At 41.5% G+C, this 27,840-nt stretch overlaps 1 protein-coding gene across 1 annotated transcript in view; it reads left to right on the forward strand.

Annotated features, from left to right (window-relative positions):
- Positions 1-308: 308 nt before the first annotated feature.
- MIGA1 (mitoguardin 1) overlaps positions 309-27,840 on the forward strand; it is a 76,713-nt gene continuing 49,181 nt past the window's right edge. The window contains 6 exon segments of the mRNA XM_049771482.1: positions 309-376; positions 4,617-4,730; positions 14,983-15,160; positions 17,963-18,099; positions 23,325-23,451; positions 27,578-27,711. Of these exon segments, the coding sequence (XP_049627439.1) occupies positions 4,632-4,730; positions 14,983-15,160; positions 17,963-18,099; positions 23,325-23,451; positions 27,578-27,711 (675 nt within the window). The 5' untranslated portion in view covers positions 309-376; positions 4,617-4,631.

The following is a 27,840-nucleotide window of genomic DNA, read 5'->3' on the forward strand; positions in this document are numbered from 1 at the left end:
TGCTTTTCCTTTGTAGTCATATAGGAGGAAGATTGCAATTTTTTTTTCCTAGAGGCAAGGACTCGTTTTCATCATCTTAGCAAGATGGTTACTGAAGGCTCACTAGTTGGCAGCATTGTAGTAAGATGCATTTCTCCTAGTCTTTTACATCCACCTGGCTTGGCTCGGAATCTGTACCCAAAACAAAAATGGCAGGAGTAGCTTCACACGCATCCCCTTACGCTAAAAGGCCAGAGGCCCCCACCACTTTCTCTCCACCTTCCCTCTCCTGACCCCGGAAGGACTCCGCCCTCCCCAGCAGACTGGGCTGCAGCTCTGCACCCGGCTACAGCCGGGAAGCAGGCGTAGGCTGGGGATACCTGAGCTGGGGTGCCAGGTACGTGGGTGCGGGAAGTGATGGTTGGATATCTTGGGATCGGGGGTGTCTGCGATGCGAAAGCTTCTACTAGAGGGTATCAGGTGCAGATTTCTGCCTTGGCTCTGTGAATTCTGAGTGCTGGACGGTGGAATGAAAGCTGAGGGAGGCCGGGGCAGCGTTGGTTCTGGGTTGGGCTATTGACTGCTTAGATCCGAAGGGAGGGGATGGGCTGCCAAATCGAGAGGGACCCCCCCCCCCCCCGTTTCTGATCTTCTTGGTAAAGAAAAAGGAGGTTTGCAGAGGATTGTGCTGTGGAGAAGGAGGGATCTGGACGTGGGATGCTTGATATGGTTCAAGTGTGTGCTTAAATGCTTGCTTGTCTTTTGAGCTGGGAGTGGTTTTTGGATCAGGACATGTTTTATTTGATGGTGTGTTTAGGAGAAGAAATCTGAAGAATTGTGGCACAGAGGCCCATCTGTAAATGCAATGGTTCAGCATTTATTTTCTGGTTTAGGACGCCCCAAACTTAAGCTGCTATCATTATTGTTTCAACGAGATTGTAACTAAGCATTTTCACTGTATTTGAAGAATCCAAGAGTTATGTAGGTTGTTATCCGTTTGATTTATGTCAGTTTTGGGAGATATTTCAGACTTCCATCCTTGATCGGATTAAAAAACCCCAAATTGTGCAATAGAAGTGTAGGGTGGTCAGAATGTACCCGATTTGTGACGCTTACTAACTTTCCAGGGGTTAGAATGGAGAGAAGTGTTATTACATGCTGTTGTAGTTTGATGATGCCTTTATGTTAATCAACTCCTATAAAAGCAATTGAAATGACTGATTTTAAAATAGTATTTATATAGGGCCCAGAGAGATAACTCAAAGGATGAAGCACTTACTTTGCATGCAGGACATCTAGATTTGTTCTCCATCACTGACAGGAGTGAACACTGAGTTGGGAGTACCTTTCCTCAGCACTTCTGGATGTGGCTCCCCTAGAAAAGAACAAAAATAAAATAAAAAATAAGTTTTCAACTATCAGTAATTAAGTTTGGAGTCACTTTCTCAGAAAATTTAAATGAAAGGAATGGATGAGGACATTAGAATGCAAAAGTAGTTTGAGAGCGTCACAATTCTCAAAGTAGCAAATTAAAGTGTTTGCTTTATTTGTTTTTCTCCTCTGATTAAAAATATGGACCCTTGGGACTGGAGAGATAGTACAGTGGGCATTTGCCTTTCATGAAGCAGTCCTGGGTTTGATCTCCAGCACCTCATATGATCCCCAGGAGATCCACCAGAAGTGATCCCTTAGTGTAGAGAGAGCCCAGGGTAAGCCTTGAGCATGACTAGATGTGGCCCCCAAACAAAAACAAATTGAGGGCCCGGAGAGATAACACAGCGGCATTTGCCTTGCAAGCAGCCGATCCAGGACCAAAGGTGGTTGGTTCGAATCCCGGTGTCCCATATGGTCCCCTGTGCCTGCCAGGAGCTATTTCTGAGCAGACAGCCAGGAGTAACCTCTGAGCACTGCCGGGTGTGGCCCAAAAAACAAAAACCAAAACAAAACAAAACACAAAAACAAACAAACAAACAAATTGAAACCTTGTATTATGAAGAAATTCATTTACTAGGACTGGATGACTTACTCTCCCTTTCCCACTTTATCAGTGTGTGTTTACATAATACAGAGATAATTTAATTTATATGTATATATAAATGTAGTAGCATAGATGGCTTAATGACACAGAATCTAATTGCTATTTATGTTTCTAGAAAAGAAGTTGTAATTGTGAGAATAAATGTATGGCTCTCTTTATATTTATGGCATACACTGGCAGTGCCTGAGTATTATTCCTGGGTTTGTACTTATGGACTCAGGACCATATGGGATATCAGGGATCAAACCAGGGCCTGCTGTGTGTGTATATCACAAGTGCCCTACACCCTGTACAATTATTGCTCCAGCCCTAAGAAACTACAACTTAACCAGTTTTGATACTTGTGTATCAAGAGGAATATTCACTATTTATAGATCCATATACATAAAGCAGAGATAAATACAGATGAACAATTTTGAGTTTCGGTGAATCTGCGGGGGGATTGCACTCAGCTCAGAGCTGGGGGTGTTTTATCAGCAATGTTAATGATAATGTGATGCCAAGACCTGAACCTGTGGCTCATGCATGCAAAACACATGCTCACGCCTTTGAACTAGCTTCTGTCCCCATTTTTTCCGCTTTAGACAGTGCTGCGAATCAAACCCAGGACCTCACACGTATAAGGCAAGTTCTTTACCACTGAGCTTCTTTCCAGTGTGCGAGAGCCTACTAATTTTATGTTTATCAGACAGTTTGATTTTACTGATTAAGTTACCTCCATGCAATTGTTTTTTTTCGGAGAAGATATATTTTGATAGTATTTCAGTATTATATTGTTAAGTCTATTTCCTTATTGTAAATTAATACTTAATACATTGGAACCAGGTGACTTTAAGGCTGTGTCCATTTGGGTACACTGACAGAATTGAGTTTCATTGGATCTACAAAGTCTAGATCCTGAAGTATAGTTTTTTTTTTTTTTTTTCCAAAGTTTTGCTTTCTTTATGGGCCCTGCTGAATGATACTGCCTTTTCTGTAGACTGCTACTTTTCGTTTTAGTTTTAATAGGAAATAGATATCGGGACTGAAGAGATAGTATAGTGGTAGGGCATTGTACATGGCTGACTCTGGGCTCTATTCTTGGCATTCCATAAGGTCCCCTGAGTTTGCCAGTAGTGATTCTGGTTTGTTTGTTTGTCTATTTTTTGTTTCTTGTTTGATTTTTGGGTCACAGCCAGCAGTGCTCAGGGACTACTCTTGGTTCTGTGCTCAAATACTACCACAGGGCTTGTGGAATTCTACCATATGGGATACCAGGGAATCAAATTCTGGCAAGCACCCTACTCACTGTGCTATTCCTCCAGCTCCCTTAAACAAAATTTTATTTTATTTGGTTTTGGGGCTACACCTGGTAGCTCCTGGCTCAGCACTCAGAAATTGCTCCTGGCAGGCTCTGGGGACCATGTGGGATACTGGGGATCGGACCTGGTTCTGCTGCATGCAAGGCAAGCTCCTTACTGCTATGCTATCATTCTGGCTCTTAAATGACTCACTATGAGTTACACAGTTACAAAGTGTTCATCACTGAGTTTCAGTCATACAGTGTTCTGACACTCATCCCTTCAGCAGTGCACATTTCTCATCACCAGTGCTCCCAATTTCCCTGCTCTACCCCCACTTGCCTCTATGGAGGTGTTAACGGCTCTGTGCGCAGGAATCACTCCTGGTGGTGCTGGTGGAGAAGGGAATTGAATCCAGCTCTGCAGCATGCACCACAGCACCCAACCCACTGTACTAACACAAAGCCCTTAATCCTTTCTTATTTAAAGAAAAGATTCTGGACAAGTAGATTTTAAAGTTGCTATCTAAAAGCTGAAATGTTTATTTAATTCAAAAAGAGAATCTAATACATTCAGTTCTTTAAAGAAAGGTTTACTATCTGAAACTCACAGTTTAAATCAAACCTTTCTTTTCTTTTCTTTTCTTTTTTCTAATTTGGTGGTTAAAGAATAAACTTTTGGCTCAAGTCAGTTTGGCCCAAAAGGTTACTTTCTTCAGATAAGTGTAAAGATATAAATAAAAAAAAAAAAAACCGAAGTAGTGGGGCCGGATGGATAGCATGAAGGAAAGGCATTTGCCTTGCATGCAGAAGGACGGTGATTTGAATCCCAGCATCCCATATGGTCCCCTGAGCCTGCCGGGAACGATTTCTGAGCATAGAGCCAGGAGTAACCTCTGAGTGCTGCAGGGTGTGACCCAAAAACCAAAAAAAGAAAAAATAACCCCAAGTAATTGAATTATGAATTAGTTTCTTTCCACTGGTAGAGTCATTAGAAACTTTGCAGCCCCAACTACAAACATGTTTGTAATTATGGTACCTAAATAAAGATATCAATTAAGAAAAAGAGAAAGCTTTGTAGCTAATCAGTTTTTTTGTTTTTGTTTTTTTTTTTTTGGATTTTGGGTCACACCCGGCAGCGCTCAGGGGTTACTCTGGGCTCCATGCTCAGAAAATCTCCCCTGGCAGGCACGGGGGACCATATGGGATGCTGGGATTTGAACCACCATCCCTCGGAATGAACAGCAGACACCTTACCTCCATGCTATCTCTCTGGCCCCTGTAGCTAATCAGTTTTTAATAATGTTTCATTTATTGAAGATTAGAAGAGGAGTCATGTCAGAAGAAACAGCAAGGGAATCACAGTTTCCTTTGAAGATTGCAGCACTCAGAGTATTTGATCTTCCTCTGTCATGGTACTACTCCCTCTCCCAGGTAAAAAACAAAATGAAACAAAACAAAACAAATATGCATTTATTTTTCAGAACATATTTTACTTGAAGTATTTAAATTTCATTTGAGGTTTATTAAAATTTTTGGTTTTATTGTTTAGTGTTTGTGTTGTACTTAGCAATTCCCAGGTCTGACTCCTGATTTTGTGTTCAGGGATTATTCCTGGTGGTACTTGAGCTACTATATATGGCACTCAGGGGTTACTCCTGGCTCTGCGCTCACTCCTGGCAGGCTCGGGGGACCATATGAGATGCCAGGATTCCAACCACTGTTCGTCTTGAATTGGCTACGTGCAAGGCACACACCGTGCCACTGTTCTATCTCTCTGGCCCCTTAGTTGAGATTTTTAAATGGTTTGGTCATTTAAAGTAATTTAAAATTTGGTTTTTATTTATGAGGATTAGAAAAAGTTTATATGTGTAGTTTCTGACTGTATATGTGTGAATATGCATGTATATACTTTTTCCATAATTTTTCCACTATTGCTCAGAGTGCAATATGGTTATACCAAGTGCTGAGTGGTGGGATAGGGAACATGTATTGTAGTATGAGGGGCTTGACTCAGGTTCTTGCACATGCAAAGTATGCAATGCATTCCTATGAGCTATCTCCCTGGCCTAAATATCCTATTTCTTTTTTTTTTGTTTGTTTTGTTTTGTTTTTTGGGTCACTCCTGGCTCTACGCTCAGAAATTGCTCCTGGCAGGCTTGGGGAACAATATGGGATGCCGGGACTCAAACCACTGTCCTTCTGTATGCAAGGCAAACACATTACCTCCATGCTAATTCTCTGGCCCCTAAATATTCTATTCATAACTTTTATAAGGAGATTGTAAAAATCTTCCTAAGGTGAATTTATATAGTTCTTTGTAAGAACATTTCTTTTTTTTTTTTTGTAAGAACATTTTCAGTGAATTATATTATTCTTATACATTTTTCCTCACCATTAGGGGTCCTTAATTTTAAGTCTTGTAGTGAGATATGCATTCTGTAACCTTGCCCAGTTTGTAACTTTAAATGTCTAGTTTCATTGCATTAAAACAGACCCGGAGCAATAGCACAGCGGTGGGGCATTTGCCTTGCACAAGCTGATCCAGGACAGACCATGGTTCGAATCCCGGCATCTCATATGGTCCCCCGAGCCTGCCAGGAGCAACTTTTGAGTGCAAAGCAAGGATTAACCCCTAAGCACTGCCAGGTGTGTCCCCCAAAAAACAAAAAGCAACAACAACAAAAAATTATTGACATTACTGTGTCACTGAACTCTCCAGTCAACTCCAGAACTCTCTTTATCTTGCAAAAAAGAAACTACAACCATTAAACAGATAGCCCCCATACTCACACCCTGAAGCCCTTGCCAGCCATCATTCTACTTTTTTATGAATTGTGTAATTCTAGATACTTCAGGAGTGGGTTTATAGAATATGACTTTTTGTGACTGATCTTCAGAAGTTTCTTATCCCCTTTATAATCTCTCCCATAGCATTTCCCTGTTCAGTTCACCTTCCTCATTTTATTTATTTATTTTTTTTGGGTTTTTGGGCCATACCCTGTGACGCTCAGGGGTTACTCCTGGCTATGCGCTCAGAAGTTGCTCCTGGCTTCTTGGGGGACCATATGGGACGCCGGGGGATCGAACCGCGGTCCGGTCCGTCCTAGGCTAGCGCAGGCAAGGCAGGTACCTTACCTCCAGTGCCACTGCCCGGCCCCCACCTTCCTCATTTTTATCCACACACCAACTCAGCTGCTTTTGAAACTCTGTACATGGCATTTTCTAGACTTCTATGAATGGAATCACATGGTATATGTTAGTATGTTTTCATATGTTTCACTATGTCCAATTATTTCAAAATACAAACATGTGAATTTCAAAAGTGCCTGATCCATTTCTTTGAAGAATGTCATGGGTATCTTTAGAGGGATTGCATTAAATCTGTACAATGCTTTGGGGAGTATTGCCATTTTAATGATGTTAATCCTGCCAATCCATGAGCAGGGTATGTGCTTCCATTTCCGCATGTCCTCTCTTATTTCTTGGAGCAGAGTTTTATAGTTTTCTTTGTATAGGTCCTTCACATTTTTAGTCAAGTTGATTCCAAGATATTTGAGTTTGTGTGGCACTATTGTGAATGGGGTTGTTTTCTTTTTTTCTTTTTTTTTTTTTTACTTTGGGGGTTGTTTTCTTAATGTCCATTTTTTTCTTATTACTATTGGTGTATAGAAAGGCCATTGATTTTTGTGTGTTAATTTTGTAGCCTGCCACCTTGCTATATGAGTCTATTGTTTCTAGAAGCTTTTTCGTAGAGACTTTAGGGTTTTCTAGGTAGAGTATCATGTCATCTGAAAACAGCGAGAGCTTGACTTCTTCCTTTCCTATCTGGATTCCCTTGATATCTTTTTTTTTGCCTAATCGCTATAGCAAGTACTTCCAGTGCTATGTTGAATAGGAGTGGTGAGAGAGGACAGCCTTGTCTTGTGCCAGAATTTAGAGGAAAGGCTTTTAGTTTTTCTCCATTGAGGACAATATTTGCCACTGGCTTGTGGTAGTGGCCTTAACTATATTGAGAAAGGTTCCTTCCATTCCCATCTTTTTTTTTTTTTTTTTTTTTTTGGTTTTTGGGCCACACCCGGTAACGCTCAGGGGTTACTCCTGGCTATGCGCTCAGAAGTCGCTCCTGGCTTGGGGGACCATATGGGACGCCGGGGGATCGAACCGCGGTCCGTCTCCTAGGCTAGCGCAGGTAAGGCAGGCACCTTACCTCCAGCGCCACCGCCCGGCCCCTTCCATTCCCATCTTGCTGAGAGTTTTGATCAAGAATGGGTGTTAGACCTTATCAAATGCTTTCTCTGCATCTATTGATATGATCATGTGATTTCTATTTTTCTTGTTGTTGATGTTGTGTATTATGTTGATAGATTTACGGATGTTAAACCAGCCTTGCATTCCTGGGATGAAACCTACTTGATCGTAGTGGATGATTTTCTTTTTTGTTTGTTTTTTTTTTTTTTTTGGGCCACACCCGTTTGACGCTCAGGAGTTACTCCTGGCTATGCACTCAGAAATCGCCCCTGGCTTGGGGGGACCATATGGGATGCTGGGGGATCGAACCACGGTCTGTCCTATGCTAGCGCTTTAAGGCAGACACCTTACCTCTAGCGCCACTTTCCTGGCCCCGGATGATTTTCTTAATGAGGCATTGAATCCTATTTGCCAGGATTTTGTTGAGGATCTTTGCATCTGTGTTCATCAGTGATATTGGTCTGTAATTTTCATTTTTTGTAGCATCTCTGTCTGGTTTAGGTATCAAGGTGATGTTGGCTTTCTAAAAGCTATTTGGAAGTGTTCCTGTTTTTTCGATTTCATGAAAGAGTCTTGCCAGGATTGGTAGTAGTTCCTCTTGAAAGGTTTGAAAGAATTCATTAGTGAGTCCATCTGGGCCTGGGCTTTTGTTTTTGGGCAGACATTTGATTACTGTCTTAATTTCCTCAATAGTGATGGGGGTGTTTAGATATGCTACTTCCTCTTCATTCAACCATGGAAGATTATAAGAGTCCAAGAATTTATCCATTTCTTCCAGGTTCTCATTTTTAGTGGCATAGAGTTTCTGATTACTGATTATATAGTTGCTGATTACTCTTTGAATCTCTGCCTTATCAGTAGTGATCTCTCCTTTTTCATTCCTAATATGAGTTATCAAGTTTCTCTCTCTCTCTTTGTTTTTTTTTTTGTTGTTGTTGTTTTTTTGTTTTTTGGGCCACACCCGGTAACGCTCAGGGGTTACTCCTGGCTATGCGCTCAGAAGTTGCTCCCGGCTTGGGGGACCATATGGGACGCCGGGGGATCGAACTGTGGTCCGTCCAAGGCTAGCGCAGGCAAGGCAGGCACCTTACCTCTTGCGCCACCGCCCGGCCCCCCCCCTCTCTCTCTTTGTTAGTTTTGCCAGTGGTCTATCAATCTTGTTTATTTTTTCAAAGAACCAACTTCTGCTTTCGTTGATCTTTCGGATTGTTTTTTGGGTTTTCACTTCATTGATTTCTGCTCTCAGCTTTGGTATTTCCTTCTGTCTCCCTATTTTTGGGCCCTTTTGTTGAGTACTTTCTAAGTCTATGAGCTGTGTCATTAAGCTATTCAGGTATGCCCCTTCTTCTTTCCTGATTTGTGCTTGCAAAGCTATAAATTTTCCTCTCAGTATCACTTTTGCTGTGTCCCATAGATTCTGATAGTTTGTGTCTCTATTGTCATTTGTTTCCAGGAAGGTTTAGATTTCCTCTTTGATTTCATCTCAGACCCACTAGTTATTCAGTATTAGGCTGTTTAACTTCCAGGTATTAAAGTTTTTCTTCTGTGTTCCTCTGTAGTTCACATATAGTTTCAGGGCCTTGTGGTCAGCGAAGGTAGCCTGCAAAATTCATTTGGAACAATAAACACCCTAGAATAGCTAAAGCAATCATTGGGAAAAAGAATATGGGAGGAATTACTTTCCCCAACTTTAAACTTTACTACAAAGCGATAGTTATCAAAACAGCATGGTATTGGAATAAGGACAGGACCTCAGATCAGTGGAATAGGCTTGAATACTCAGAGAATGTTCCCCAGACATACAATCACCTAATTTTTGATAAAGGAGCAAGAAACCCTAAATGGAGCAAAGAAAGCCTCTTCAACAAGTGGTGTTGGCACAACTATCTAGCCACTTGCAAAAAATTGAACTTAGACCCCCAGTTAACATCATGTACGAAGGTTAAATCCAAATGGATTAAAGACCTCAATATCAGACCTGAAACCATAAGATATTTAGAACAACACGTAGGCAGGACATTGAGACTACAGACATCTTCAAAGAGGAAACTGCACTCTCCAAGCAAGTGAAAGCAGAGATTAACAGATGGGAATATATTAAGCTGAGAAGCTCCTATACCTCAAAGGAAATAGCGCCCAGAATACAAGAGCCAACCACTGATTGGGAGAAACTATTCACCCAATACCCATCAGATAAAGGGCTAATCTCCAAAATATATAAGGCACTGACAGAACTTTATAAGAAAGAAACATCTAATCCCATCAAAAAATGGGGAGAAGAAATGGACAGACACTTTGACAAAGAAGAAATACAAATGGCCAAAAGACACATGAAAAAATGCTCCACATCACTAATCATTAGGGAGATGCAAATCAAAACAACAATGAGGGGCCGGGCGGTGGCGCTGGAGGTAAGGTGCCTGCCTTGCCTGCTCTAGCCTAGGACGGACCGCGGTTCGATCCCCCGGCGTCCCATATGGTCCCCCAAGAAGCCAGGAGCAACTTCTGAGCGCATAGCCAGGAGTAACCCCTGAGCGTCACAGGGTGTGGCCCAAAAACCAAAAAAAAAAAAAAAAAAAAAAAAAAAAAAAAAAAAAAAAAAAAAAAAAAAAAAACAACAATGAGGTACCACCTCACACCACAGAGATTGGCACACATCACAAAGAATGAGAACAAGCAGTGTTGGCAGGGATGTGGAGAGAAAGGAACTCTTATCTACTGCTGGTGGGAATGCCGTCTAGTTCAACCTTTATGGAAAGCGATATGGAGATTCCTCCAAAAACTGGAATTCAAGCTTCCATACAATCCAGCTATACCACTCCTAGGAATATACCCTAGGAACACAAAAATACAATACAAAAATCCCTTCCTTACACCTATATTCATTGCAGCACTATTTACCATAGCAAGATTCTGGAAACAAACAAGATGCCCTTCAACAGAGGAATGGCTAAAGAAACTGTGGTACATATACACAATTGAGTATTATGCAGCTGTCAGGAGAGATGAAGTCATGAAATTTTTCTATACATGGATGTGCTTGGAATCTATTATGCTGAGGGAAATAAGTCAGAGAGAGTGAAAGATGCAGTATGGTCTCACTCAACTATGTTTTTTTTTTTGTTTTTTTTTTTTTTGTTTTTGGGTCACACCCGGCTGTGCTCAGGAGTTACTCCTGGCTGTCTGCTCAGAAATAGCTCCTGGCAGGCACGGGGGACCATATGGGACACCGGGATTCGAACCAACTACCTTTGGTCCTGGATGGGCTGCTTGCAAGGCAAACACCGCTGTGCTATCTCTCCGGGCCCTCAACTATGGGTTTTAAGAAAAATGAAAGATATTCTTGCAATAATAATTTTCAGACACAAAAGAGAGGAGGGCTGAAAGTTACAGCTCACCTCATGAAGCTCACCACAAACAGGGATGAGTTTAGTTAGAGAAATAACTACATTGTGAATTATCCTAACAATGAGAATGTATGAGGGAAATAGAAAGCCTGTCTAGAGTACAGGTGGGGGTAGGGTGGGGAGGAGGGAGATATGGGACATTGGAGATGGGAATGTTGTACTGGTGATGGGTGGTGTTCTTTACATGACTGAAACCTAAACACAATCAATATATATATATATATATATTTAAAACAAAACAAAACAAAATACAAACATGTTTTTACAGGTTTCAACAGTTAGCACTCGGGCTGGAGAGATAGCATAGAGGTAAGGCATTTGCCTTTCATGCAGAAAGACGGTGGTTCGAATCCCGGCATTCCATATGGTCCCCCGTGCCTGCCAGGGGTGATTTCTGAGCATAGAGCTAGGAGTAACCTCTGAGCATTGCCCGGTGTGATCCCCCCCCCCCCCAAAACAAAACAAAACAGTTAGTATTCTTTAATTATTATTATTATTTCACTGCAGGCCTAAATCACAGGTTTTATTTTTTTGCCAACATGGTTTGGGGTTACACCTGGCACTTTTCAGAGGCTGCTTCTACCTCATTTCTGGTAGTACAGGGAATTAAGACAGGATTGGATGAGCACCTTAGTCCCCCTGCATTAGCTCTTCAGTCCAATTTTACATTTATTCCCTTGTTGATGGGCATTTAGTGGTTTTCTATTTTGTTTGTATTTTTTTTGGGGGGGAGTCACACCCGGCAGCACTCGGGTTACTCCCGGGCTCTATGCTCAGAAATCACTCCTGGCAGGCTCGGGGGACCATATGGGATGCCAGGATTCAAATCATTATCCTCCTGTATGCAAGGCAAATGCCCTACCTCCATGCTATTTCTCTGGCCTACATTTAGTGTTTTTGTTTGTTTCTTTGAGATATAAATAAAATAGTTTTTGTATTGTATGTGCTATTTTGGGGTAATATCTAGGAATAGAGTGACTAAGTAATAAAGTAAAAGAAACTACGTTTTTTTGTTCCTTGATTTAGGCCAGAACTGGCAGTGCTCCTGGGTTACTCCTGGCTCTGTACTCAGGGATCATTCCTGGATGGGCAGGGAATCACAGAGTACCATATGGGACTATTACTCTTCTCCTAGAAATTAATTTTTTTTTTTGGCTACACCCAGTGACGCGCAGGGGTTACTCCTGGCTATGTGCTCAGAAATCGCTCCTGGCTTGGGAGACCATATGGGATGCCGGGCAATCGAACCGTGGTTGGTCCTAGGCTAGCGCAGGCAAGGCAGACACCTTACTGCTTGTGCCACTGCTCTGGCCCCTAGAAATTAATTTTTAAAGTAAAATCTTTTTCCAGAAAATTATTACTAGTCTTCAAAATCTTCTAGATATTTATACAATTTTTGTTATGATTTTAATTTGCATTTCTCTAATTTGCAATTCTCTTAATATTTTCACGTCCATATTTGATATCTGTATATATTCATTGTATTTCTGTTTTAGGCTTTGTCTATTTATGCTGCTTAAAGTTTTGTCCATGTGTGTATATGTATATTGTTTTGGGGCCACATTCAACAGTGTCTCAGGGTTTATTCCAGGCTCTGTGCTCAGGAATCACTACTGGTAATTCTAGGGACCCTCTGCAGTGCTAGGGATTGAACCAGGATTGGGACATATGCTAGGCAAGTGTCTTACTGTTGTAATATTGCTTTAGCCTTACCTAAACTTTACTTTAAGAAAATAGATTGCCAGGAAGTTGCAAAATTAGTAATGAGAGGCCCAGGAATGTTAAATTTATTTATTTTCTTCTTTTTTTTTTTTTGTTTGTTTGTTTTTGGTCCACAGTGGTACTCAGGGCTCTGAACTCAAAAAATACTCTTGGTAGGCTCAAGGGACCATATGAGATGCTGGGGATCAAACAAACCCATGTCAGCCAAGTGCAAGGCAAACACCCTCCCCCCTCTACAATTGCTCCAGCCTCTTTCTTTCTTTCTTTTTTTTTTTTGTTTTTGTTTTTGTTTTTGGGCCACACCCGTTTGATGCTCTGGGTTACACCTGGCTAAGCGCTCAGAAATTTGGGGGAGGGGGTTTGGGCCACACTCGATGACACTCAGGGGTTACTCCTGGCTATGTGCTCAGAAGTCACTCCTGGCTTGGGGGACCATATGGGACGCCGGGGGATCGAACTGCAGTCTGTTCTAGGCTAGCGCTGGCAAGGCAGACACCTTACCTCTAGCGCCACCGCGCCAGCCCCATCCTCTTTCTTTTTATTGTACTTTTTTTGGTATACATTAATGTGTACCAGATGTTTTGTTATTCTTGTTTAAGAAGGGAGCATTTTATCTAAACTATATATATGTTTTGGGAAATAAGTAATTTTCTGAAGCAATTGCTCTCTAAAGAGTCAAACATATAGCTTTAGTTTAGAGTTCTTTTGCATTTTTTGGGTGATGAATACTATTTGTCCCCCTTTGTTTTGGGGAGCTATACCCAGAAGTGTGCAGGGATCACTCCTGGCAGGCATCAGGGAACCATATGGTATCCTGGGGATTGAACCTGGGTAGGCTGTGTGCAAGGTAAGCACTCTATCCAGTGTACTATCTCTCCAACTCCCTTTGTCCTTTGCTTTGATGTTACTATTTAGTAACAATTACATTATTGTATTTAATATACTATAATTTTTTTTTTTTTTTGGTTTTGGGTCACATCTGGCAGCGCTCACGAGTTACTCCTGGCTCTATGCTCAGAAATAGCTCCTGGCAGGCTCGGGGGACCATATGGGACACTGGGATTCGAACCAACCACCTTAGGTCCTGGATCGGCCGCTTGCAAGGCAAACGCCACTGTGCTATCTCTCCGGGCCCCAGATTTTAATTTTTATAATGTAATCTTGGTACATTGTAAAGATGTCAAGTACATATTAGCTAAATAATTCACAAATAAAAGGACTTATTTAAATAGTATTTAGAAATTGAGTTAATTTGTATTTACCTATGTTTCCAGGTAGCCAAAATATGGGTATGTTTTTAAGAATCTGAGCTAACGTTTTTGATAATTAAAAATGTTGCTGTGATAGAGAAGATTTAGTTGCATCAATTTAGTACATGAGGAGTCCCCTGCCCACATGGATATGACCCCAGTGGTTTCTGATACTGTAAGCCTACAAGTTCAACCATCTAGTAAACCTGCTGAAAGCAGAGTTTGCATCAGGATCCTCTGAACTTTACTTTTTTTGTTTGTTTGTTTAGTTTTGTTTTTTCTTGTTTGGTTTGTGGGTCACACCCAGTGATGCTCAGGGGGTTACTCCTGGCTATGCGCTCAAAAATCACTGCTGGCTTAGGGGACCATATGAGATGCCAGGGATCAAACGGTGGTTAGTCCTAAGTTAGCTGCGTGCAAGGTAAATGCCCTACCGCTGTGCTATCGCTCTGGCCCCATATTTGTTTGTTTTTTTTTTTTTAATTGTTTTATTTGGGAGCCACACCTGGCAGTGGTCAGAAGACCATGTAATTCTGGAAATCCATCCTGGGCCTCCTATATGTAAAGCATGTGCCCAGTTTGTTGAATTATCTTCCCACACTCAAGCACAACGTTGGAGGTCCAAAAAGGGAAAAAAAAGGGCCAGAGAGATCATTCAGTGGGTTGGGGCACATGCTTTACAGCAGTAGGCTTGGATTTGAGGCCCTCTGAGCACTATCTGCCCAGGATTAGCCCCTGAGCCCCACCAGATGTGAACAAAACAAAACAAAGTTAGAGGCCAGAGAGATAGCATGGAGTAAGGCGTTTGCCTGGCATGCAGAAGGACAGTGGTTTGAATCTCGGCATCCCATATGGTTCCCCGAGCCTGCCAGGAGCAATTTCTGAGCGTAGAGCCAGGAGTAACCCCTGAGCACTGCTGGGTGTGACACAAAAACCAAAAAAATGAAATAATAATAATAAAAAAAAAAAACCCAGAAAGTGTAAGTTTTGTTTGAACAGCTTTAAGTAAGCAAGTAAAATAACTTCTTCCCCCCAATCTAACTGCATCTTTTTCAGATCAAATTTTCACCAGTAGCTAAAAAATTGATTGTGGTAACTGCAGTGAGTGCTGTATCTGTAATTTTTCTGGCCCATCACTTTAAAAGGAGACGTGGAAAGAAGAAAGGAAAAAAATTACCATGGGAACCAGAGCACCTTATTCTTGAATGTACTAAAAGAGCAGCTTCAGAGAAAGGTATGAGAAATGGCTGCAGTAAGTGTGCCAAGGAGATTTTATATGTGACTGATGAACTGGTATATAGTCATTTCAGTATGTGTGCATGTGTTGTGGGCTAAAGAGATAGTACAATGGGTAAGGTGCTTGCTTTGTACATGGCCAACCTAGGTTCAATCTCAGAGTGATTCCTAAGCCCATTGGGAGTGATTTCTGAGCACAGAGCCAGAAATATCCCCTGAGTACTATTGAGTATGTCCCCAAAACAAAAACAAAACAATAAAACCAAATACTTAATGTTCTTCATTATTCAAATATTACTCAAATAGTCTCCATATGAATGCCCCTGAACACCATTGGGTTTAGCACCAACCAACCAAAGCAGAAAAACAATTTTTTTTTTAAATTATGGCACCTGGACCTAGAGCTATAGCACAGTGGGGAGGGCGTTTGCCTTGCTTGTGCTAACTTGGGATGCTGGGGATCTATATGCATATGGTTCCCAGCTCCTCGAATTTATTATTTGTTTGCTTGTTTTTTGTTTTGGGGTCACATCCAGCGATGCTCAGGGGTTACTTTTGGCTCTGTGCTCAGAAATCGCTCCTGGAGGCATGGGGGGCCATATGGGATGCTAGGATTCAAACCACCATTCATCCTGGATCAGCTATGTGCAAGGCAAACACCTTTCCACTGTGCTATCTCTCTGTCCCATCAAATTTAGCATATTATATGCTTCTTACGATTCAGACTGCATGAAGTTAATGAATTTTGTGCTGAGTGAATATTATGGTAGTAATGATGATTGTCACTGAGATTTTATTAGATTTCAGGTACAATGCTAAATGTTTAATATTCATTTTACTGTTAGTAGCAACTTGTGTACTGACTTGGGATTATGTAATGCTACATTTTAATTCCCATTTGCACATAAATTTGGGGTATGGAAAAATAAGTTGCTTGTTCAAGTTCATTTGTGTTTCCCAAAGTGGGAGACGGTACCCTGCCCTCACCAGGGGCCATTGGAGTTGAGGATTGGATGCCACAATAGTCTCAGGTTCGAGTGGGGGGTGATTTCTGTTTGTTTGCCTAGTAAAGGAGGTTGGAGGTTGGTACTAAGTAACTTTTTTTTTGTTTATTTGGTTTTGGTTTTTGGGTCACACCTGGTGGCACTCAGGGGTTACTCCTGGCTCTGCGCTCAGAAGTTGCTCCTGGCAGGCTCTGGGGACCATATGGAATGTTAGGATTCAAACTGGAGTCCGTCCTGTGTTGGCCACGTGCAAGGCAAACACCTTACCACTGTGATATCGCTCCAGCTCCCAGAGTAACTTTTTATTTAAAAAGGTGTTAATAGATCAGATAAGTTTGTAAGCCTTTTTATTTTGTTTTGTTTTGTTTCAGTTTGGTTTGGGGTCACCCCTGGCGATGCTCAGGGGTTATTTTTGGCTCTGCACTTATATAAATTACTCCTGGCATGCTTGGGGCACCATATTGGATGCTGAGAATCCAACTCAGGTCAGCCATGTGCAAGGCAAACCTACTGTGCTTCAGTCCCTGAACCCTTAATTTAACAAAATGATGCTAGGAATTGAATTGAACTATAACTGCTTTCACTACTTCCCTGGATAAATAAATGATGGCTAAAGAAGGCTGAAATATAAAATGTAAAAAAAAGATGACCAGATATTTGACATAGTTTAGATTTTAAGTGTGATTGAACAAAAATGCTTATATTTCATCAAATCTTGTAGTTTAAAAGTTCATAGTTGGGGCTGGAACAATAGTACAACTGGTAGGACATTTGCCTTGCAATGTGGCAGACCCGGGTTTGGTCCTTGGCATCCCATATGGTCCCCGAGCCCAGCAGAAATGATTCCTGAGCGCTGAGCCAGGAGTAACCTCTGAGCACTGCCTGATGTGGCCCCCAAACAAAAGCAAGCAAATAAAAAAGTGCATAGTTGTGGGGCCAGACTGATAGCACTGTGTGTAGGGCCAAAATAAACAAAAAAAATCATTGTTGATAATTACAGTAGATAGCTGCTTATTACACCTGATAATTAGAAGTGATTATAACACCACCCTGGATAATTAGATGAGTGCTTCATTCTCCCTTTCAGAGCAGTTATTAGCAATGTTAATGTTAGAGATGCAGATTTTATTTGTGTACATTTAGTACATTTTGACATCAAGGGCAATATGTTTTTTGGTTGTTGTTTTTTGTTTTTGGGCCACATTTGATGGTGCTCAGGGGTTACTCCTGGTTCTGCACTCAGGAATGACTCCTGGCAGGCTTTGGGGATCATATAGATGGGGACTATCAGAGATGGAACCCAGGTCAGCTGCGTGCAAGGCTAACACCCTACCTACTGTGCTATTGCTCAGAGCCCATGGACAGTATGTTTTAAAATATACTTTAAAGCATGAATTTAATGAAATTTTGAAAAAAAAATTTTTCTCTTCTTCCTTCCCTCCTCTTTCCTCCCCTCCCCTCTCCTCCCCTTCCTTCCCATTCCCTTCCGTTCATTGTTGTTAGGACTACTAATTTTGTGGAGCTTACACACTTGTTTGCCAAGTGCTGGGGTGTTACATAATTTATTGCAGTGTACAGACCTTGCATTTGTTCTGGTGCTGAGATTCTCACCTGCAATGCAGGCATCATACTGGGCAAAGTGGAGTGATAACAAAGATTGAACCTGAGATTTCACTCATGCAGGGCAGGCCCTCTAGCACTGAGCCACTTTTTCAGTCCCCCCAGATTTTGGAATTTTACTTGAAATATGTATCATTGGAGTTAACTAACCCTTTTATAATTTATTTGCTTGGTAGGTTCAAGTTGTTCCAGTAGTAGACAGAATTTGACATTATCTTTAAGTTCTGCCAAAGACAAAGGATCACAGTCTTGTATTTATACTAATGGAGGACTTTTCAGTAAATACTCAGGTTCTGCACAGAGTTTGGCTTCTGTAAGTAAAATTTTAAATGATCTTTTTTTTTTTTTTTTGTAGGGTGGGGGATTGGGCTACACCTAGAGGTACTCTTGGCTCTGCTTGTGGATCACTCTCAGAGGTGCTTAGTGTTAAAGATAGACTCTAATCCTTCTTTATGCAAAGCATGTACTCATTCCTTTGATCTATTTCTCCAGCCCTTATTTTCTTAAATTTATGTATATTTACATGTTGGTTTAAGTATCAGGCCATTACAGCTAACTCTTATTATGGAAATAATCATCCATTAAGTCTGTTTATTATTTTTTCCAAGTAAAAGTATCCTTTTGTTAGTGTATGTATATATATACACACACACACACATATATATATATATATATATATATATACACACACACAACACACACACACACACACACACACATATATATATATATATATATATATAATTTTTTGGTTTTGTTTTTGGGCCACACCCAGTGATGCTCAGGGGTTACTCCTGGCTATGCATTTAGAAATCGCTCCTGGCTCAGGGGACCATGAGGGATGCTGGAGATCAAACCCAGGTCCATTCTGGTTAGCCGTGTGCAAGGCAAACGCCCTAACGTGCTATCGCTCTGGCCCCTCTTTTGTTAATTTTTTGTTTTGTTTTGTTTTGGTTTTGGTTTTGGTTTTTGGGCTACACTCGTTTGACACTCAGGGATTACTCCTGGCTATGCACTCAGAAATCGGCCCTGGCTTGGGGGGACCATATGGGACGCTGGGGGATTGAACCGTGGTCCTTCCTACGCTAGCGCTTGCAAGGCAGACACCTTACCTCTAGCGCCACCTTCTCGGCCCCTCTTTTGTTAAATTTTTAACCACTTCTAGTTTCTTCGAGTATGAGATGTGGCTTATGGGATTCATTGAGAATAATGTTGATGTGGAAGTTTTATGTAAATATAAATACTCTGTCCTGCAAAAATAAATTTAGAAGGGTTGCTTTAAGGGTAGAGCTTGTACATTGCATGTGTGAGACCCTGAATTTGATCCATAGCACTGCAGGATTTCTGACCACCACTTAGTGAACTACTGGTTAATTTAAAAAAAAAAAAAGGCTTTCTTAAAAAAGATAAAAACCTGGGATATGTAGTGACTTTTTACCAGTTACCAGAAAATCATTTGGTGAGCCTACTTAAGCTTAAAAGGGAGTTCCTGGGGCCAGAGAGATAACACAGCAGTAGGGCGTTTGCCTTCAAGCGGCCGACCTAGGACCAATGGTGGTTCGAATCCCAGCATCTCATATGGTCCCTCAAGCCGGCTAGAAACGATTTCTGAGCAGAGCCAGGAGTAATCTCTGAGTGTCACCAGGTGTGGCCCAAAAGACAAAAAATAAACGAAAAAAAAAGGGGGGGGAGTTCCTTACCTCTATAGGAACATTACTATAATATTTGATTGTTTATTTGTTTTTTGGGCCACACCCAACAGAGAGCTTACTCCTGGCTCTTTGCTCAGGGATCACTCCTGGCACTTTGGGACCATATAATATGACAAGGATCAAACTCAAATTGGCCACATGGAAGGCAGACTCTATATCATCTCTTCAGCCCTGAATATAGTATTAACTGAAGTGAGGAATGAAATTTAATGTAAGATTGTTTAAAATAGGGGCCGGAGAGATAGCATGGAGGTAAGGCATTTGCCTTGCATGCAGAAGATCCGTGGTTCGAATCCCGACATCCCATATGGTCCCCTGAGCCTGTCTGGAGCGATTTCTGAGCATAGAGCCAGGAGTAATCCCTGAGTGCTGCCGGGTGTGACCCAAAAACAAAAAACAAAACAAAACAAAACAAAACAAAGAGATTGTTTAAAATATATTTTTAGACTTGGTATATTTTAAGATATTTATTTTTTTCTGGTATATTTAAATATATTTATATTTAATATATTTTAAGATATGTATATTAAGGTATATATTTTTATGATATTTATATTTGGTATATTTTTAAAGATGTATATGCTATTAAAGAGGCAGAAAAAGGTGTAATGAAAGTGTTTTTGAGAACTTGGTTTAACACTAAGTCCTATACAAATTCCTATACTTAGTCCTCGTCGAACTCCCGTGTGAAGAGTTCCTTTTTTCTTTTCTACACTTTAAATACACTTTATACCTTTTTTTTTTGGGGGGGGGGGGAGTTTGGGCCACACCTGGTGTCAGTGAGGGGTTACTCCTAGCTATGTGCTCAGAAATCGCTCCTGGCTCAGGGAACCATATGGGTTGCAGGGGATCAAACCCAGGTACATTCTCTTCCTGAGGAACCCGCGAACGGTGTGGATGCCCCAATGCTGGGACATCCAGGCAGGGATTCTTGGATACACCCTAATTTGGTGCTCAGTTATACTAGAAACCCAGATACATCCTGAGTCAGCGGCATGCAAGGCAAACACCTACCACTATGCTATAGCTCCAGCCCTTTTTTTTTAAAGGTAGAAAGTGGGGCCATAGCAGTGGCACAAGTGGTAGGGCATCTGCCTTGCACGCTTTAACCTAGGATGGACTGCAGTTTGATCCCCCAGCATATATTTTTATCATATATTTTTCCCATATATATTTTTTCATTTTGTTTTCCATATATTTTTACCATATATATTTTTTCATTTTGTTTTGGTTTTGGGGCCACACCTGATGATGCTCAGGGGTTACTCATAACTCTGCACTCAGGAATTACTGCTGAAGGTGCTTGAGGGACCATATGGGATGACCAGGGATCAAACCTTGGTTAGCTGCATGCAAGGCAAGCACTTTACCCATTGTATTGTCCCTCCCTGTTATTTTTGTATTTCAATGGTATATAACTGTTCCATTCTTTTTATTTCTCTCCTTTTTTTAGTTTTTGAGCCATATCTAATGGTACTCTGAGGTTAATCTTGGCTCTGCACTTAGGAATTACTCCTGGCAGGTTTAGAGAACCACATGGGATGTCATGGATTGAACCTGGTTCAGCCTCATGCAAGACAAATGACCTACCCACTGTACTATCACTCTAACCCCTATTCCATTCTTAAGTGCCTAAAAATCCCCTTGGATTGGGGGTACATTTGATGCCAGTAAATTTTTCCTGTGATCCCAGAGCTTTTCTCCCTGATTTGGAAGCTGTTCTTAACAGATAGAAAAAAGAAATTTATGATAGATTGCCAACTCTTTAAAATCACTTAAATGGGGGATGGGGGTCCGGAGTGGTGGTGCAGCGGTAGAGTGTTTGCCTTGCACACGTCTGACCTAGAATGGACCGCAGTTTGATCCCCTGGTGTCCCACATGGTCCCCTGAGCCAGGAGTGATTTCTGAGTGCAGAGCCAGGAACAACCCCTGAGCGTGACCAGGTGTGGCCCAAAAACAAAACAAAACAAAATAAAACAATCCTTAAATGAGACTGAGAGTTAGTGCAGCATAAGGGCATTTGCCTTGCACACAGCGATCTAGGACAGATAGTGGTTTGAATAATGGCATCCCAATTGGTCCCTCGTGCCTGCCTGGAGTGACTGAATTCACATTTTTGATCTATTAGGTTTCCCCCCTCCACACCTTTTTTTTTTTTTTTTTTTTTTTTTGCCTCACTTATTGGTGTTCAGGAGTTACTTTTACCTCTACTCTCAGAAATCACTCCTGGCAGGCTCAGGGGACAGGGACGGAACTCTAGTCTGCCACATGCAAGGCAAACACTCACCCTGCTGTACTGCCGCTCTGTCCTTTTGCTCCTTTTTGGGGTAGGAGAGCAGGAGATTTTAATGAAGAGCATGTGCTCTACTGCTGAGCACCATCCCTAGCCCCTGCATTTTGTGCCTTTTAGTGAATCTGTCAGTAAGGGTCATGACCATGACAGGATTAGAATAAGATAGAATGGGAAAGGAGGTGTTAGGTCTGTAACACTTGGTTCTGGGTGTGAGGTTTTGGAAGAAAAGTTACAAATGACTTCTGATGTTCTTTTTTTTTTGGTTTCTGGGTCACACCCGGCGGTGCTCAGGGGTTACTCCTGGCTGTCTGCTAAGAAATCGCTCCTGGCAGGCACGGGGGACCATATGGGACACCGGGATTCGAACCAACTACCTTTGGTCTTGGATTGGCTGCTTGCAAGGCAAACACCACTGTGCTATCTCTCCGGGCCCACTTCTGATGTTCTTGTTTGAGTAGTGGGGAAAATGAAGAGCTTCTTTTTTTTGAGATAACCAAATGAATAATCAGGTGGAATCTCCCAAGAGTAGATGAATTTATGCATCTATTTTCCACCTAGAGTGTCAAATTGGGGTTGGTGATGTGAGTCATCATAGCTCACCAGATCTTTCTAGGAAGGGGAGATGATATAGAGGCTTCTTCATTTTACTTATCATGTAGCAGATCAACAACATAATGCAACACATTCTAAAAGAAAAATAAACTAGATACCTAATAACAGACGGTACAGATGAAATTTATAAGTAAAAGTATAAATAGCAAATGATATAGAGATACTTATCTGAGTTTTGATGGAAAGAACTGATCTATATTTATTTATTTATTTATTTATTTATTTATTTATTTATTTATTTTGGTTTTTGTGCCACACACGTGGCATTGCTCAGGGGTTACTCCTGGCTGTCTGCTCAGAAATAGCTCCTGGCAGGCACGGGGACCATATGTGATACCGGGATTCGAACCAACCACCTTAGGTACTGGATCGGCAGCTTGCAAAGCAAACACCACTGTGCTGTCTCTCCAGGCTCCTGATCTATATTTGAAATATATTTTGAATTTAAAAAAATCTATTTTTGGGGCCGGAGATATAGCACAGCAGCGTTTGCCTTGCAAGCAGCCGACCCAGGACCTAAGGTGGTTGGTTTGAATCCCTGTGTCCTATATGGTCCCCCGTGCCTGCCAGGAGCTATTTCTGAACAGATAGTTAGGAGTAACCCCTGAGTGCAGCTGGGTGTGGCCCAAAAAAAACAAACAAAAAATATTTTTGAGTAAACAAGTGCTTAGGATACTTATAGGCTTGTAGCAATTTTATTATTGTTTTCAGGGCTGAGAATTAAACAGAGGGCGACATTTCACATGGAAGGCAAGTGCTTTATTCCTAAGTCCTATGCCCCACAATTAGTTCTTCATGCAATTAATACTTCAGAAATTACATGGAGTGTTTCACCAGCAATAGGTTTTGTTTGAATAATTGATAGTTATAAAAGGTCACAAAAGAGACTTTGAAGTGACTTCTGTCAATGTTAATTTTAGGTCCAGAGTGTCAATTCTTGTCATAGCTGTGCCTGCGGCAATTCCAATTCCTGGGACAAAGCAGATGAAGATGATATTAAACTTGTTAACATTCCTGTGACCACTCCTGAGAACTTATACTTGATGGGTAGGAATCACATGCTAAAGTTCTAAGATATTATGCTCTTGTTTAATGTGAAATTAAACAATGAAATTTTGTAAGGAAAGAAAAGATAAATTTATTTACGTATTTTGTGTTTTGGGACAGCCCTTGAAAGTGTTCCAGGAGTTACTCCTGGTAGTGCTCCCGGGATCATAGTGATGTCAAAGACTGAACCCCTGGCCTCCCGCATGTCCTCTAGTCCCTTGAACTGTCTCACTAGTCTATTTCAAGAATTCACTGTATTAGTTTCTTGAGTGTAATGTAATAGATTATCATAAACTTGGTGGTTTAAAGCAACAGAAATTTGAGGCCAGGAAAAACAAGTCTGAAATCCTTCTCACTGAACTGAGACCAAGGTGTCATGAGGGCCACGCACCTTCTAGAGAGCATTAGGGAATTATTTCTTTCTTCCTTCTCAGCTTCTGGTGGCTGCTAGTGTTTATTGGTTGTAGCCACAGGAATGCAATCTTTACTTTTCCAAATTACGTATTCATATATATATATATATATATATATGCATATATATATATAGTCTTCTACTTTTCTTATAAATCTTAATCTACCATAGTTAGATTTAGAGTTTACTAGTTAATCCTCAATTTAATTACAAAAGACCTTCATAGGTAACTTTTTTTAGTTTCCAGATATTAGAGCCTGATATTGTTTGGGAGGACTTCATTCAATTTGCTATACTTACTCAATTTAGTCTATTTTATGTAGCTATCATTTATAGCCTTCTTTAATTCAGAAAATTTTTGTTTGTTTTTGTTTTGTTTTTACTTTGTTTTGGGCCATAACTGTTGCTCAGGAGTTACTCTTGGCTGTGTACTCACCACTCTTGGCAGTGCTCAAGGGGACCATATGGGATGCCAGGGATTGAACCCAGGTCATCTGTGTGCAAGGCAAGAGCCCTATCAGCTGTGCTATCTTTCTGGCCCTTATCCAGAAAATATTTAAATTCAAATGTAAATATTTGCTATATAAAATATAGCAAAAAAGTGTCCCATCTTGGTATTCCATTTAACTAGATAGTCTCACTAGAAAGACTTTCCTCTTTCACTCTCTCCTCCCTCCCTCCCTCGTCTCTCTTCTCCTCCCTCCCTCCCTCCCTCCTCCTCCACCCTCCTCCCTCCCTCCTCCTCCCATCCCTTCCTCCCATTCCTCCCTCCCTTCCTCCCTCCCTCCCTCCCTCCCTACATCTCCTCTCTCCCTCCCCTCCTCCCTCCCTCCCACACCCCCCTCCCTCCCCTCCCTCCACCCCCTCCCTCTCCAGAAAATATTTAAATTCAAATGTAAATATTTGCTATATAAAATATAGCAAAAAAGTTCCCATCTTGGTATTCATTTAACTAGATAGTCTCACTAGAAAGACTTTCCTCCTTTCCACTCTCTCCCTCCCTCCCTCCCTCACTCTCTCTCTTCTTCCTCCCTCCCTCCTCCCTCCCTTCCTCCATTCCTCCCTCCCTTCCTCCATTCCTCCCTCCCTTCCTCCATTCCTTCCTCCCTTCCTCCATTCCTCCCTCCCTTCCTCCCTCCCTCCTCCCTCCCTTCCTCCATTCCTCCCCTCCCCTTCCCTCCAATTCCTCCCTCCACTTCCTCCATTCATCCCTCCTCCCCCCCATCCTTCCCCTCCCTCCCCCATCCCCCCTCCCTCCCCCCTCCCCTCCCCTCCCTCCCCTCCCTCCCCTCCCTCCCTCCCTCCCTTCCTTCCTTCCTTCCTTCCTTCCTTCCTTCCTTCCTTCCTTCCTTCCTTCCTTCCTTCCTTCCTTCCTTCCTTCCTTCCTTCCTTCCTTCCTTCCTTCCTCCCTCCCTCCCTCCCTTCTTCATGAGGCCATATAGTTTCTAAGTTTAAACCAAAACTGCATACTTTTGCTTCTATCCTTTGAGTTATCTCCCTATGCCCCACTTATCTTTTTTGGGGGGGGGTGAGTAGGTCACACCCAGTAGTGTTCAGGGCTTACTCCTGCTCTGCTTTCTGATATCATTCCTTGCAGAATTTAGGGGACCAAAATGAGTGCTGGATATTAAATCACCCTACCAGCAGAACTATGTCTTTGATCCCCTGATTTTTTTCCTTTCTATTTTTGGGGGGACGGGCACACCCAGTGATTCTTAAGGGTTACTCCTGGCTTTGTACTCAGGAATTACAACTGGTGGTGCTTGGGGGATCATATGGGATGCTTAGGATTAAACCTGGTTTAGCCATGGCAAAGCAATATGCCTCTACAGCTATTCCTGCATTTTTTTTTCAAATGCTTTTCCCTGCTCTTATCTATTCTGTTTGAATCTATATGCCATTTTATTGTTATTGTTGTTATTATTGTTTATTATTATTATTGTTTTGATTTTTGAGTCATATGCAGCGATGCCCAAGGGTTACTTCTGGCTCTACACTCAGGAATTAGTCCTGATGGTGCTCAGAGAGGTATTGATACCGGGACTGTACTGTCTCTCCAGTCCCACAAAAGCAATGTTTAAAGATCTTTTGCATGTCTAGAAATGTTGAAATTTTGAATATTTTGGCCTTTTTTTGATGCAGAATCATTTTTTTTTTTTTGTAGTTTTTGGGTCACACCCAGCAGTGCTCAGGGGTTATTCCTGGCTCCATGCTCAGAAATTGCTCCTGGCAGGCACGGGGGACCATATGGGATGCCGGGATTCGAACTGATGACCTCCTGCATGAAAGGCAAACACCTTACCTCCATGCTATCTCTCCGGCCCCGATGCAGAATCATTTTAAAAACATATACTTTGTAGTCTGGAACAAAATCTGGACACATATGTAGCACATAAATTTCTATTAACAGGATTTTAAAAATATCCTAATACTCTGATCCAGCAATTTAAGATATCTTTTGATGAAATAAAGATGGACCAATACTTCTATTTGCTATTATCTTTTCTCTTAGTTGTACTGTCTACTCTTGACAGTGAGAACTTAAAATCCTCAGTTTCTTTTTTTGGGGGGCCATATCTGGGGGTACTCAGGGGTTAACTTCTGGCTCTGTACTAGGAAATTACACCTGGCAATGCTCTAGGCACCATATAGAATGCTGGAAATTTTATCCAGATTGTCTGCTAGCAATGCAAGCAACTTATCTGCTGTATTGCTGCTCCAGTCCTCAGGGCTTCTCTCCAATTAATTTCTTCTACTTCTTTTCTCTTTAATTTAGGAATCCTAAGTATATGGTTGTAAAAATTTAAAATCTTTGACTTTTGGGCCCGGAGAGATAGCACAGCGGTGTTTGCCTTGCAAGCAGCCGATCAAGGACCAAAGGTGGTTGGTTCAAATCCCGGTGTCCCATATGGTCCCCTGTGCCTGCCAGGAGCTATTTCTGAGCAGATAGCCAGGAGTAACCCCTGAGCACCGCCGGGTTAGGCCTAAAAACCAAAAAAACAAACAAACAAACAAAAAAAAAACTTTGACTTTTGATGAATTTATAATGCTTTTTTTTTGTTTGTTTTGTTTTGTTTTGGGGCCACACTCGGCAGTGTTCAGGGGTTACTCCTGGCTTTCTGCTCAGAAATAGCTCCTGGCAGGCATGAGGGACCATGCGGGACGCCAGGATTCAAACCAACCACCTTAGGTTCTGGGTCGGCTGCTTGCAAGGCAAACACCGCGGTGCTATCTCTCCGGCCCCGAATTTATGATGCTTTTATAGTTAAATTTGAATAGTTGAGGTGCATTTTCAAAAAACCTCTTGGTTGACTAGAATTGTCAAGTTCAAATTCCTTTGGGACAACATTAAGATTCTACTAAGAAATGCTCCAAGATATGATAAAATTATTCTTTTATCCATTTATTTATTTATTTAGCTTTTTGGGCCACCCAGCAGTGCTCTGGGGTTACTCCTGGCTCTGCACTCAGGCATCACTACTTGGTGGGGATGTTGGACCATATGTGGTGCTGGACATTGAATCCCAGTCAGCAGCTTTTGAGGCAAGCACCTTAGCCGCTTTACTATCTCTCTGATCCTCTATAAAATGATTCTTTAATCCTCAAATCATATAATTTTATTGATGATAACTATATGTGAAGCATTTCAGATTCCAAATGATTGTATTTGGATATTGGCTTTGCTTATTTCTAACGTTCTAATTTTCCTTCTAGGTATGGAATTGTTTGAAGAGGCTCTGCGTCGATGGGAACAAGCTCTCACCTTTCGACATAGACAGGCTGAAGACGAGGCCTGTGGTTCCATTAAACTGGGTGCAGGAGATGCCATTGCTGAAGAGAGTGTTGATGTAAGGGTGATTTATTTGAGAGTTGTCTTCATAATATTGGGGAAAAAAGCAAACTGCTTTAAATATTGATTTAGTATACTCACTGTTTGTTGCAGTTAAGAGAACTATTTTTTTCTCCATTTGGTATTA

The sequence above is a fragment of the Suncus etruscus genome, chromosome 4 (genome assembly GCF_024139225.1).
Source record: "Suncus etruscus isolate mSunEtr1 chromosome 4, mSunEtr1.pri.cur, whole genome shotgun sequence".
Lineage (NCBI taxonomy): Eukaryota > Metazoa > Chordata > Mammalia > Eulipotyphla > Soricidae > Suncus > Suncus etruscus.